A 14,581-nucleotide genomic window follows, 5' to 3' on the forward strand; every position below is an offset into this window, starting at 1 on the left:
TTTTCTACAGGAGACACAATGGTCTATTTTATTATAAATATAAGATTTCAACCTTTATAATATTCAAAGCACATACTACTATTATGAAGCTTGGTAAAATGCATAACTAGGCAAGCATGTCAGAGGCCTTATAAAATTAACATTTTTCACCTTATCTTTACTACGCTAAGGACAACTATCTAAAAAAAATAAACTGTAAAATAATTCATTGTAACAGAGAACGTCAGACGGTTCCCCCCAAATTGCGATATGCCTTTATTTAAAAATAAAATAAACAGCAATAAGCAAATAAAGAACAACGGTGTACGTTAAAAAAAAAGCTTTTTAAAACCCTACAAGACCGTATGATCTAGACTTCAGGGAAAGTAAGGGAAGCGTAAGACACGTAAAGGCCAAGAGCTCGACGTAACTGGGAACGAAGTAATCTTAGGCGACCCGAGCGATGGGCGGGTGGAAACACAAAGGAGTCGGGACGATTCCCGTCAAAGCAGCAGAGTGTCATGAAACCCTAGGCCAAGGCGTGCCCCGTCTCTGAGGCCTTCCTCATTAACTAGCCGCCAAACTTCTTTCCCTGAGGCGGAGCCCAAGCAAACCCATCTACCCACCTGCCTGGGGGGAAAAGGCGGTGTTGACAGCGCCTCTAGCCCAGCACACCGGAGGAAGGTGACGACGACGACGGGGATTCCCAGCGACAGCTACACGTTTGGCGTAAAGGGCTCCGGCTCTTCGTCCCCTCCCCCCTCAATTTCTATCCCCCTTTTCGGGGGGTTCAGTTCCGGGCCGCCATTTTGTCGGTGGGTTTGTCGCCCAAGATTCCCGGATATGAAACCTTTTCCCGACTTCCTTTGCGTGTTCCGCCGGCTTGTTCTTTTTCCTCCTCCTCCTCCTTCTCTCTCCCCCCCCCCCATCCCGGGAATGGGAAAACCCAGAGCGCTTTGGAGAGTTTTCTCGTCTGTCGGGGACGAAGGTTGCAGGCTCTGCCCATTGGTGCTCATCGTGGTCGGGGCGAGTCTGCATGGTCAAACAGAAAGAGCTCCGTGAAGAGCAATCAAGAAATATTTGCGAAGTGTGGAGATAGGCTAGGGTTGTGCTTTGGCTTAATGCGATAAACTCAACGTTTATGTTCCCCGATTAGTATTGCATCCTAATCTCATACTCTGGCTAATTAAACCTACCACGTCTTAGGACAATGTGCAGTGTGTAGTCCCAGAAAGATATGTTGAGTGGAAATGGCCTTTCCTTTTTTTGTTGCTTTTCACCGTGTAGTAAAGTAGGCCTTTTAATGCCCAGATGAGACTGCCGCCAAGCGAAGAGGATCGGAGGTTGGATATCGCTTGCCGTGGTTACGCTTGGGAGAGGTTGGCTGCATATGTTGAAATGAGCCAACCAAGCGTGGCTAAGAACCTTCCCCTTTTTTGCTGCTGCATGTTTGTCCTTCGAATTCATCCCCAGGGTTTTAACAAGGAAACTTAGCTTAGATTCATGCTTTTTTTTTTGCGTAGTGTATTTTTAAGGAATCTTCCGCTTTCTCACTTAATTGATCCCCTTCACTCCTACAGGGAAACTCTCATAACTCCCCAAAGCATGCCTGTTATCTATAAGTAGTCTTTGGCTTTCATCCATTCACTGAGCAACCTTTCAAAGTTACAGTGGCACCGAAAAAGATGATATTAACAACTGATTCTTGAAAAGTTCATTAATCAAATTTATATGGACCATCTCACAGGTGACTCTCGGCAGCATACAAGTTCCAACTGTTGCAGCATTCCCGTGAACACACTCCAAGAACTCGGGTGCCTGGCTTATGATTATATTACATTGAGCCGTAGTTACCCAATTGTCATTTATCTTTCCTGCCAGCTTCCTGCAAGCAAAGTCAACGGGGAAAGCTGGCAGAGAAGGTTTCAGGTCACCCCAGTAAGTCACTCTTGTTTTTTCTCCTAAGCTGCTATGAAATATAAAATCTCAATGAGCTTGTATTCTGTAGCAAGCAATACTCCATTGTATGCAACTGCAGCAGCCTGCGTGCAGCCTCTGCCAGCCCTTCCCTGACCCACCTGTGGCATCTGCTGATCCACTGTGCTCCACAGCATCTACCTGTGGCACTCCAAATACACCCACCTTACCTCCCACCCATTCCCATTTAACAAAACACACACAGTCCTGGGCTTATGACAACCAAGTTGCTATCAGTAAGCAATGCTGCCTTGTAATGTTATACTTTACAACCACACTTGCTTACTGAAAGGAATCCCAATCCAATTGCCACTAACTGGAGAGCTGTCTGTATATAGCAAAACAACATAGCACCATAACAACTGAATAAAGGTATTTTTTGGTTTCTCAACAGTTTATTCAAGTATCAACGAGAAACCTTTCAAATAAAAATAAGTGTCACAAAAAATCCCAAGGGAAATACTTCTACAAGCCAGTTTGTTAATATCATACTTAGTCTGAGTACTAAATAACTTGCAATTAATTAATCTAATCTATGTTAGAGAATAGTTGAAATAATATTGAAAAAGACAGTGTAATTACAAAGTAATTAAATAAACAATGCATAAATGGAAAGTTTTAATATAAAAATATTACTGTTGAAAAATTACAGAAATGTATTGTTAACAAGCTTAATCTGTAACATGAATTATGTTCAGTTGTACTCCAAATTATGACCCTCGTTTAACTATGGTTCTAGAGAATGTTATTGATTACAATTTTTAGGAAAAAAAATCTAAATTTACAGAATAACATTGTTTGGGGAAAAATAAGGCTATACAAAGAGGTCCTTCTTAACATAAATAGATTCTGTGTCAGTTCCATATACAAGAAATGATCCTAACACATCTAAACTGTTTATCGATAAAGTTGAATGTGAACTTAAATTTGTAATCTCAATGCGATCTTTAGTAGGATCATTGTTTAACCACGCATTAATTATGGACTGATTAGCTGTAGAATGAGGTAGAAATGAAGTATTTCTTCCACCTAAAATAAAACACAGAAATAAATGTTATCTTCAAGTAAAAAAATGAGAATTATTTAAATGTAAGGCAAATGTATTGTTAAATATTGTTTAAATACTTGGCTTTGCTGTTTGTCAAAAAATAGTTTACAGTTTGCTGCTCTAGAATAATTTTAATCATTTTCACTGCCTTTTCATTTCAAGTTAGGCTATTATTAAAACTATGGAGATATCTGGAGTTGAAGGCTAAAATAGCACTAGCAATAGCACCTAGACTTATATACCACTCCATAGTGTTTTACAGCACTCTCTGGGTGGTTTATAACATCAGCATATTGTTCCCAACAATATGGGTTCTCATTTTATCCACCTCAGAAGGATGGAAGGCTGAGTCAACCTTGAGCCCTATTAGAATCGAACTCCAGACTGTGGGCAGAATTTGCCTGCAATACTGCATTTAACCACTGCACTACCAGGGCTCCTTGCAAAATGTGATTTGGCACAAGAAGATGTTCATATAGCATTTTAAAGCAGCCTCATCTTGATTTACACAATTGGTGCACAATTGCAGGAAAAGATACATAAGATACTTCCAACAGATGCTGTTTCTGCACATTTCAAATTACATTTGCCCTTTGAATCTGAATCTCTCACATCTATTCTAGTTAATCCAAAAGCAATTATTTTAATATTTATGTGCATTTTCTCTATTCTCCACTTGCAGAAATCTGGAGTGTGGGCAGCATGGAAAAACACTGTACAGTACATGAAAGCATTTTACATTAGAAATACAAGAAATGTTAAAGTTAACTATAGAAATATTGTGCAACAATACCAGAAAAGTTGCTATTTCTATCCTAGTCTGCTAGTAGCATGAAATACCTATTTAGTTAATCAAAAGTTTGAATAAATCTTACCTGTATGAAGAAAAGATTTTCTTTCAGTCACATCAGAGGAAGCATCCCAATGCCACAAAGATCCATCTTCTGAACAAGTGAACAAATGATCAGGGTTGGAAGGATGAAAGTGTACTTCCCATACTGTAAAAGTAAATACATGGCAAACATAATATGTAAAGATAGAACATTCTAAAAAAGTTATTTACATTTCAACTTTACGGTAGCAAATGTTTAAAAATTAATTTTGTACAGAAAGGCGAACTAGTAATACATGAGAGAAACACCCAAGAAATTATCAGTCAATGCCTTCTATTAGCATATTCCTACATTCTATGTTAGCACAGGACATCTTGAAATTGTTTAATGCTTATCCTACAGATCAACAATCCCCAACCTTTCTGGCACAAGAGACCCGGGTGGCTGGGGTGGGGGGAGAAAGAGTTTCACACACAATCTAGATCCCGCATATGTGCAGATGACGCTTTGCTTGCTTGCCCTCTGCTTGCATGGACTGGTTCCTAACAAGCCAGAGTGGTATTGAACTGCAGCCCAGGAAGTTGAGGACCCCTGCTTTAGACTAAGAATAATAATTACTTCCAGATATGATATTGTTTGGTTTACTCCTTAGCAGTTTATTAAATAAACCACATTTAGCTAGGTTAAAAAAAAAATCATGACTTAGGTCACTATGCCAACTAAACCAGCGGGTTTTTTTTTTTTTACAATCTTTCAATTCCAAGTAAAATTCCAAGTAAGCCATCGAAGCACATTTGTGAACCTAGCCATAATCTGATTAAATCTGGAATCCCAGCTTTTTTTTCCCCTGACTTTTTCATCCAGTGGATTCTGCCCAGTATATACACTATTAACTTGGGCTTTCCTGGGAAAAGCTTAAGAAACAACAGAAAAAGCATTGGTCACACTAATGGGGAGAGAGTAGTGAGTGGGATAGGGGTAGTGCATTCTTGCTCTCCTTAACCTCTCTGCAGCCTTCAATACTATGAACCATAGTAAAAAGGATACCATGGTCCATGGTGAACCCTGGCAAAACAATAGCTTTGGGTCCATGAAGCTTCAAGGTCCAGGACTTTGACATCTTTAGGTTAGGATAGGGGTCATACTACCCCACACAGACCCTGTTTGCACTTTGGGGGTTCTCCTGGACTCATGACTCCTGTTTGAAGAGCAGATGGCAGTCTCAGCTAGGAGAGTCTCTGCACAACTTTGGGTTGTGCATCAGTTGTGGCCTTTCCTGGTTCAGAAGTCCCTGCACTCAATCACTGAAGCCATGGTCATCTAATTCTTGGACTACTGCAATGTGCTTCACATGGAGCTACCCTGAAGAGCATTCTGAAGCTTTAACTTGTGCAAAGTGCAATAGCATGCATAGTCTTTGGGGCCCCTAGAGTGGCCCATGTTACACCATTGTTCTGTGAACTGCATTGGCTACCAGTTTGCTTCCAATGCAATTCAAGGTAGAGGTTGTTACTTTCAAAGCCCTGCATGGCATTAATCCAGATTACTTGAGGAACCATCTCATTCCAATGCCCCACCCATGTTAGCAGAGGAGGCATGCTGCAGGTCCCTTTGGTCAAGGATTTCTGACTGATAAGAGTCCAGGACACAGGTCGGCAACCTGCGGCTCCGGAGCCGCATGTGGCTTTTTGAGCCTTCCCTGTGGCTCCCAGCCTCCTCTGCCATTTGCAGAGAGAGACAGAGACAGAGAGAGGCAATTGTGCTTCCCTGCTTCTCTCTCTGTGTGTGTATGTGTGTGTTGTTTGTGTGTGTGTGTAAAAGAAAGTAGACTCACAGTGTTCTCCGACAAGCTGAAAAGCTTTTTAAGTGGGGCTCCTCCCTTTGCTGTGTCTCTGCAGGAAGCAGGAAGGGCAGGAGAGAGCTAGCTAGCCCAGCTATGCTGACTCAGGAATTCTGGGAGTTGAAATCCATGAGTCATAAAAGAGCCGAGGTTGCTTACCCCTGAGCTTTTTGGAGAACAGCTTGAAGCCAGCTTGCCAGGTGAGCAGCAGATAGGGGAGAGGGAGGGGGAGAGAGGAAAGAGAGAGAGAGAAAGAAAGAGAGTGGGGGAAGAGGATTGGCAGACCAAGGGCAGATAGAGAGGGAGGGAGAGAGACAGAGAGACCCTTTTGACATCTAAAATGAAAATAACACTGCATATATCCTTTTTTACCTGTTTGTGTACACACACACACACACACACACACACACACACATATATATATATACACACACACACACACATACATACATACACAAACACAGACACACACCTATAATAAAGGTAAAAAAGGATATATGCAGTGTTATCTTCATTTTAGATATCAAAGGGTTTTGCGGCTCCCGGTGTTTTGTTTTCGATGGGAAATGGGTCCAAGTGGCTCTTTGAGTGTTTTGGGTTGCCTACCCCTGGTCCAGGAGAAGAGCTTTCTCTGCTATGGTGCTGGCTCTTTGGAACATCTTGCCCCCAGATCTATACTCGCCCTCTTGATCTTCTGTAAGAGCCTGAAAACCTGGCTCTGCCAGTTGGACTGGGCCCTAATGGACTAATAGTAGATCCCACCTCTCTGCTGCGCATCCTGCTCACATCCATCTGTTAATCATAATTTTGTATTCTTTTGTGTGTGTATAAGCACACATGGTTTTACTGCTTTTAACGTAAGCTCTTCAGAATTTCCTTGCAGTGAGATGGGTGATAAATTATATTTTTTTCAAGCACTGTTGGTGTGATGAAAGATTGTTCCCCTAGTTGTTACTACTACATTAGAAGTTATCTTGTTTGCTTAGGTACTTACATTCTGCTTCATGAGCATTTAATAAGGAAACTGGCATGCTGCCTTGTCTTACATCCCAAATACTCAACATTCCATCTTGACTACCTGTAGCAACAATATGTTGTTGATTGGGATGCCTATCAACACAATGTAGTGGTACTCTTTCCCCTGTCCTGCATAGGAAAAACATTTTAAGAAATCACAAAGTTTGTAGTCAAAACACTATTTGAAACTCTGGAAGCTATGTACAAACTGTCATGCCCTCAAAATTTCTGCTGAAAAGTTTCAGACTGCCACATTTTAGCAGAAATAAAACCAGGTTTTTGTTGTTCTGAGTTTTAGCTGAAGTAAAATCCAGAAGGATCCCAGAGTAGTTTTAAACTGGCAAATTGGTCTGCACCACCTCTCTCCCTTGAGAGCTTTCAATCTGGCATATCTCCAGCCTGCAGATTTTCCCAGTGTTTTCCTCTGCTCTCGTCTCCTGGGCTGCCACTGGCGTGGTTTATACCCCTTTTCCTTATTGTGGCAGCAAGGAACAGGCTCGCAGTATATGCCTGCTCTGCCTGATCTTACCAGTGCCTTCCTTTCTCTCCTTCACTTCCCCATAGCCAAATCTGATGACCTTGTCTTTTTCTCACTCTCATGTAAACAAATGTTACACAGATTAAAACAGTCCTATTTCATTTTGCATCTGGAACAAAACTCCAAAACATACATTTCAGTTTGAATACTGCCTAATATCAGCTCTTCAGGCATTTCGCACATCCCTATCATACAACCTTGACTTCATCAAAGCTTTTTATATGAAAGCAAAACGCTTACATTGAAAATATTTGTGAAGGTTCATTTCCTTGCTGCCTGAAGTCCCATATTTTTAGCTGACCAATGGAATTGACTGTCAGAATCTCTGTTGTGCGAAGTCGAGTCACTGCTTGGAGTGTACTGCTGTCAGCATTATCTACAAGAAATTAAAATAAGTATTCATACTTAACAATGCCTCTTTAAAAAATTATCAAGATTTGGTGACAGCCATATTACAGAATGAAATTGCTTAGCAAGTACAGCATTACATTGTCTCAAGTTTGAGTACTATCTCCATATCTCTTGCATCAACTATACATGTGAATTTTAATGCAATAAAGGATTCAGGTAGAAATCAACTGCCCTAAACTAAGAGCAAACCCTTTAAAGTGTACATTACATTGCACTCTTTCCAATAAATCACAATATTACAATAACTGCTCAGTTGAGAAAACAATGCTACCTTCAAATTTTCTGCATACTGCAAATATTAGCTTTACAATGCCAATAACAGTATTTCACAAAATTTTAAAATATTGGTATATTCTTTCCATATAATCTATGTGATACAATTATACAGTATTCTGTTGTATGAAGGTTGAAGATACAATATTTTCTGTCCAATCAGAACACAAGACTGAAAAGAGGAAAAGAGATTTAGAATCTAGTGGTCACTAGTACAGAATTATTTGAAATTTAGGTGGAAGCAGCAGATCAGTTGAAGTTCTATTCATGGAAGCTGTTGCCATATAATTTCTTAGGAATGTGCCACAGATCATTCCATTTAGTAAAATACCAATGTATTTTAAGTGCCATGGCAATTGTGATCCCAATAAAATAACCCTTTGGTTTCTAAATTTATAAAGTGAAAATTGAATTCCTGCTAAAAAAGTAAGTAAACTGATACTATCTTTATTCTAAGTCTTCTAGAAAAACCTGTAAGATACCTTATAGCAATATGTTGGCATATATTTCTGCCTTCATTATTAGTCTTATCTTCCTACCTATAGTACGTACAGCTTCCTTATGGTCAGTGGTGAACATGTTTATCCTACCATCTTCTCCAATACTAAAAATTTCAGGGCTATTGCAAATGATCCCAGTGCATGATGCACTTCCCCAGGAGTGATCATAATAATGTGCTTGTTCCCATTTCTGATTTATGGAAAGAGTCTAAAACGTAAGAAAAAAGAGTCAATCTACCCATTAATTGCACAAAATGTTCAATTACAAGGTTGCTTCAAGCAAAGTATTACTTCTGTCTAGACTTAAGCACAAGTGATATATACAAATTAATAATAGAAAATAAAACTGCAATATTTGAAATTATAGAATTTAAGATTCATAAAAATATAATATGTATATTTTATGAAATATAATATATATGGGACATTTATTGCATTTTCACAACTATAATAATGATTTTCACCATGTAGTTCTCAATTATTCTGCTTGGGTTAATAGACATATGCAAAGCCAGAATTCCCTTTTTCTAATAACTATTTCAGACTGTGCACTTAGACTCAGATTTATATTGTGAAAATATCTTGGCAACCTACTATTAGCAAAATAAGTGTTGCACAAGTCAATTCTAGACATCTGCAACACATTTTGAAATCCCAAGGCTGTGGGCAAGACAAGGAACTAAAAAAAAAAAAAAAAAGCACACACACAAAAAGACTGCAATTACAATAAACTGTAACTCACTTTCTGTCAGTGGTAGAGAATATGTCTATGTAGTCAACTCAAGAGTCTTACCTTTGCTGACAAAGCCTTTTATATACAGTGGGACCAACTGTAAAAGTTTATACTCACCCTTGCTTTTTTAAAGTTATATTAAGATGGCCCAATTAGAAATTTTATATCTCTATATTATTCTTTTAGGATTCAGAACAACCTGGCTATGGATTTAAGTTAATAAATCTTGCATACAGTAAATTTCAAAAACAGGAAAACTTTATTGTAGAAAAAAATAGCTCCATGGCACCATACAATAATACCAGACTACCCAATTATTCTAGACAGAAATTCAGTTTTGCTTCCATAGTGCTTCAGATGAACCAATGAACTGCAAAATAATTGAATATACAAAATAAAGCTGTGAAAGACAGGATTTCTTAACATTTTTTGAACAATGTATTTGGCAAAGAGGGCAAGGAAGAAAGATCTAGTTTCACAGTTCAGATAGTGGCTTATCTGATTTAAATTCAAGTTTCCTTGTATAAGTAGCCTTTGTATCATTTTTTCTGATAATGAAAACAAATACCATTTACCTGATTATTTTGATGATGCCGGAAAATGGTCACACTCCCAGTAGATGAAGCAGCAACAATTCTCTCCTGATCCAAAAACTAGGGAGGGGGAAATCTAGTATGTTAGCACAATAAATGATTTCATCTGTAGTGAAAAAACATTTAGCATGATAAAGTTTGCATTTTTATGTGAGAGTATATATATCAATTATAATGGCAAAAAACAATTTGGAAACCTGCTTTCATAGGGCTGCAACAGTAATATCTTGAAGCTTCTAAAGCAAAGATAATGCATGTCTCGAGGCCTCTTAAAAAGTATTTATACAATTTTTACCTGCATATCCATAACATCACCACTATGTTGGATATCACAAAGCAAATGTGGTTCTCCATGATATTCACCATTTAGGGCCAAGCCTGAAAAATCTCCAACAGACCAAACAGAAATCTTATTTTCCTGTAAAATTATAAGAAATATATATTCTTGTACAATGTTAATAAAACAATATGTCTTCATCTTTTATCAAATTACTATTTTGTACTTCATTAGATTTATATATCTTTTGTATAGGGACTCAATTTACCATTTTTCTTCCTATTTTCTATTTTTCCCATAATGACAATCCAGGGAAGTAAGTTGGGCTGAGAGAAAGGACAGCACCAAAGCCACCAGGTGAGTTTCTGTGGTTGTGGATACTATCAGAAAATACCAGTAGTAGCCACAATATCAACAACATCGCTATGTACATAGTCTATGTATAGACTATGCCCAAAAGATGTTATTGAAGAAATGTCAGATGTAGAACAAGTTTTATCAGACAAGACAGATAGGATCTCCCTACTCTGAGCCCAAAGCTTTCACTGCTATTCTACAGTTGCCTTGCTATTTTCTCATTTTCAAATAATCTAGAAAAGATAATCTAAGATAATGATGCATTGTTGTTGTTGTTGTTAATTGCGAAGTTGTATCCGACCCATCACAACTCCATGGACAACATTCCTCCAGGTCTTCCTGTCCTCTACCATCTTCTGGAGTCCATTTAAATTCACACCTACTGCTTCAGTGACTCCATCCATCCATCTCATTCTCTGTCGTCCCCTTCTTCTATTGCCCTTAATCCTTCCCAGCATTAGGCCCTTCTCCAGTGAGTCCTTCCTTCTCATTAGGTGGCCAAAGTATTTGAGTTTCAACTTCAGGATCTGGCCTTCTAAAGAGCAGTCGGGGTTGATCTCTTCTAGGACTGACGGGTTTGAACGCCTTGCAGTCCAAGGGACTCGCAGGAGTCTTCTCCAGCACCATAGTTCAAAGGCCTCAATTCTTTGGCGCTCAGCCTTTCTTATGGTCCAACTTTCACAGCCATACATTGCAACTGGGAAAACCATGGCCTGGACTATACACACTTTTGTTGGCAGGGTGATGTCTCTGCTTTTTAGTATGCTGTATAGATTTGCCATAGCTTTCCTCCCCAGGAGCAAGCATCTTTTAATTTCTTGGCTGCAGTCCCCATCTGAGGTGATCTTTGAGCCCAGAAAAATAAAATCTGTCACTACCTTCATTTCTTCCCCATCTATTTGCCAGGAATTGAGAGGGCCGGATGCCATGATGCATACAAAGTACTATATCTTTTGTTGTATGTTTAATAATTACTGAGAGGTTTTATGTTGCATACAGACTGTCAATTAAGATGCTCTATAAAAATTTTCAGAAATATATGTAGCTCTGAAAATAGTTGTTTTGTGCTACATTTCTAAAGTAAAGGCAGATATCAATTAGTATTAATTTGACCTTCCGTTATCTCCAGTGTATCCCTATTTAAATTTCAGTAAAATGGGAGTAATTTAGTTCAGATGACAATTTCTGAGGCAAAATTAAAAAGAAACGCAATAGCATTTACGCTTAAAATTACTAAGTATTCTTAAACTTAGCCACGTGGTGCTTCGCTAAAGCAAAACAAATGGTCTATTCTCCAACGACAAAAACAGTACTGCACAAGCAAATAGGGATTAGTTTTAGGATTAAACTGAACAACTAGGGGGAAGTCACGACTATGGTTCAGGAATACTCCACATCGAGAAAAGCAAACACACCAAGTTTTCGCGATCATGACAGTTGGAGGGCACAGAAGAAGACGGGGGGGGGGAGAACCGAAAAATGGTTATGGGGGGAAAAGTCAAAAGACCCGAGGAAGGAGGAACGACGGTCAGGAGGCGTCCGAGTTACCTCATTATCCCACGAGCCGGTGGCGAAAATCTCGGGAGACTGCAAGGCAGTGGCAGATACGGGTCGCCAGCGGGTCTTACTGATTTTCTGGGATACATACTTGCCCACTATGTCCTCCATGTTCGGGGAAAGACTCTCACTCCCGCGCAGGAAGATCACCTCGCAGGCTTTCAAACCCACACTCTTGATTGGTTTACCAACGTCACGGGAGACGGCATCCGAAGAAGGACAAAAAGCGCTGGACCTGCACCTAAAGAACAGCCATTTCGGTAGGAATGAGAATTCCGATGCTTTTGCGAGTAGGATGTGTCTCCCTTTGAATATCAAACTTGGAGTATCTAATAGAGATATTAAATATTTGTCTCAACGCGATTTAGGATGAGTGACATTCTGCACTATATCTCACGATGTCGCTATGCACGAGTAACTTGAAAAGATATAATATAGAAAAACAGACGTCATTAAGCTATAAGTCCTAAACTTAATTATTAAGGAGTAAGTCTTACTGAATGTACAGGGTTTCACATCTATATACAATATGCACAGATCTGTATGGCGTTATCGGAGCCTGCAGTAAATACATTCAGTGGTTATCAATGTATTTTTCAGTCTGGCAGAATAGAGACTACAGTGTCCAGAATGTCTAAACAACAGGTTTGAATGGCTGGATGAGAATTTGGAGAATTGATGTCTCATTACAGTGGTGTGCATCATAAGTGAACCAGTTTGAAGGAGGGAGAGAACATGAGCTTCACTGAATTTAATGACACATTGCTGAATCAAGCACATATGCTTCTGCTGATTAAACTATTTCAAGTTTTTCCCTACAATTCCTTTTAAAAGACAACATCTCTCTTGAATCCAGCTCAATTCCTGGAGAATTCATGAACATATTCAAAAATTGTGCCAGGTTATTTTTGAAACAATTCTGCTTTTCTCATTTAGCTTTCAGTTTGTAGGAATGTACAAGCTTTCTTTGCCTGATGTCAAAAAGTCGAGCAGGGTTGAACCTGAGTAGAAGTAGTGTATACCTTTTTTTAATGAAAATTATCAGCACTTTTGATCAGTGACGTCATCAAAGTAAACAAACCCACGTGCTGATTACGTCAACAGGGCACAGCCCTAAAAGGAAGTGACGTGCTCAGCCCCCACCCTCCGGATGTGACGTTTTGGCCTAATCCCATCAAGATGGCAGTCAATCCTCTGGGTACATGATTAGGTTAACCCTAGACTAATTCTATGGACATTCAAAACCAAAAAGAGCTAAGTAAAGTGAATAATTAGCAGAGGCCTGTGTTTTTGGGGAACAAGCCCTACTTTGGGGAGCTGTTAACCCTAGACTATTTCTATGGACATTCAAAACCAAAAAGAGCTAAGTGAATAATTAGCAGAGGCCTGTGTTTTTGGGAAACAAGCCTACTTTGGGGAGCTGTGAAATAAAAAATAAAAAAGGCTTTTTATTTCTAATCATTCTAGCCTAACGATGCTTTTAATTTTTGTGGAGTTTTAAAAATCAGTGCCTCAAAAGCTGGGGAAAAAGAAGCCCCTGAAAGGCAGCCAGAGCCTGCAGTTAACCCCTTTTTTCTAAAAGATATTTTTTTCTAAAAGGTATTTATGTCTAGGTGGTTTTAAAAGCATTTCCTCGAATGCAGGGGGAAAAACAAACAAACAAAGCCCCTTTTAAAACCCACAGCTGGTTTTTACCTTTGTAAAAAATCTAAACACACATATTTTGCCATTTGTACCCCGAATAAAATTTATTCTGCCCGCCTTCCCACTATAGCAAAAGACAAGGACTATTAACAGGAATTAAAATGCTCACAAGAGGCAAGCAGCCAACCAGGCTCACAAGAGGCAAGCAGCAAGCAGCCATGCCTGTCTGTCTGCTAGTAAAAAAAAAGAAGGGGTAGGCCTTGTGTGGGATGTGCCCGGGCATGTCATGCTCCCCGTGATCTGGGCATGCGCTATGCTCAAGGGCGTGTCATTGCAAGGGGCAGGGGAGTTTGCTCCCCCTGATCTGGGCATGCGCAATGCTCAAGGGCGTGTCATTGCAAGGGGCAGGGGAGTTTGTGCGGGCAGGGACATGCCCGGGCCTGTCATGCTCCCCGTGATCTGGGCATGCGCAATGCTCAAGGGCGTGTCATTGCAAGGGGCAGGGGAGTTTGTGTGGGCAGGCCTGAACAGCTAGCGATTTAGTCCCAGCAGTCTTTTGAAGATGGCAGCCTCTGATTCCAAAGGTGTTTTTACACCAACAGCAAAAGATAGCTTCGGACACTCTGATACAAGGCCCCAGCCAACAGAATGCAACAAAATCTGTTGCAGGGGTTATGATAAAGAAAATTTTTTATTCAGACCTGTGTTACAGGGCTGTAGCATGGTGTGTTGTAACTTTAACGATGAGATGCAGAGTACTTACCGGACAGCCTGTGAAATGGTGAATGATACTACATTATCTCCCAGCAATGTTAAGTAAATATGTTTTTATTTATGATAATGTAAATGATGCTGGAGCGGATACACTGCTAACAGAATGTGCTTTATATTTTGCAGACTCTGAATTAGTAATACCTAGACAGCAAACACTTCAAGACACCCCGCTTTTAGATTCCTGTGATAATCGCCGTGGTCAGAAAGCTTCTGCAGATTTTTCTGATCTA

General features: G+C 39.7%; 2 protein-coding genes across 3 annotated transcripts in view; both read right to left on the reverse strand.

The window, feature by feature from the left end:
* LATS1 (large tumor suppressor kinase 1) overlaps positions 1 to 830 on the reverse strand; it is a 29,602-nt gene extending 28,772 nt beyond the window's left edge. For both annotated transcript variants that reach the window (XM_039346890.1, XM_039346889.1), the window contains exon 1: positions 606 to 830. The gene's annotated coding sequence lies outside the window, so the exon portion shown is untranslated. The remainder of the gene's footprint in view (positions 1 to 605) is intronic.
* A 1,715-nt stretch (positions 831 to 2,545) lies between these two features.
* On the reverse strand, positions 2,546 to 12,104 carry NUP43 (nucleoporin 43). The gene is made up of 8 exons (XM_039346895.1): positions 11,925 to 12,104; positions 10,038 to 10,160; positions 9,725 to 9,802; positions 8,456 to 8,624; positions 7,473 to 7,608; positions 6,672 to 6,823; positions 3,880 to 4,002; positions 2,546 to 2,985 (listed from the first exon to the last, which is right to left on the reverse strand). Exons 1-8 carry the CDS (start codon positions 12,042 to 12,044, stop codon positions 2,771 to 2,773), a joined length of 1,116 nt encoding a protein of 371 aa, XP_039202829.1. The 5' UTR covers positions 12,045 to 12,104; the 3' UTR covers positions 2,546 to 2,770.
* Positions 12,105 to 14,581: the final 2,477 nt, after the last annotated feature.

Source organism: Crotalus tigris, unplaced genomic scaffold (assembly GCF_016545835.1).
Source record: "Crotalus tigris isolate CLP2741 ecotype Arizona unplaced genomic scaffold, ASM1654583v1 scf7180000018030.5226217, whole genome shotgun sequence".
NCBI classification, from domain to species: domain Eukaryota; kingdom Metazoa; phylum Chordata; class Lepidosauria; order Squamata; family Viperidae; genus Crotalus; species Crotalus tigris.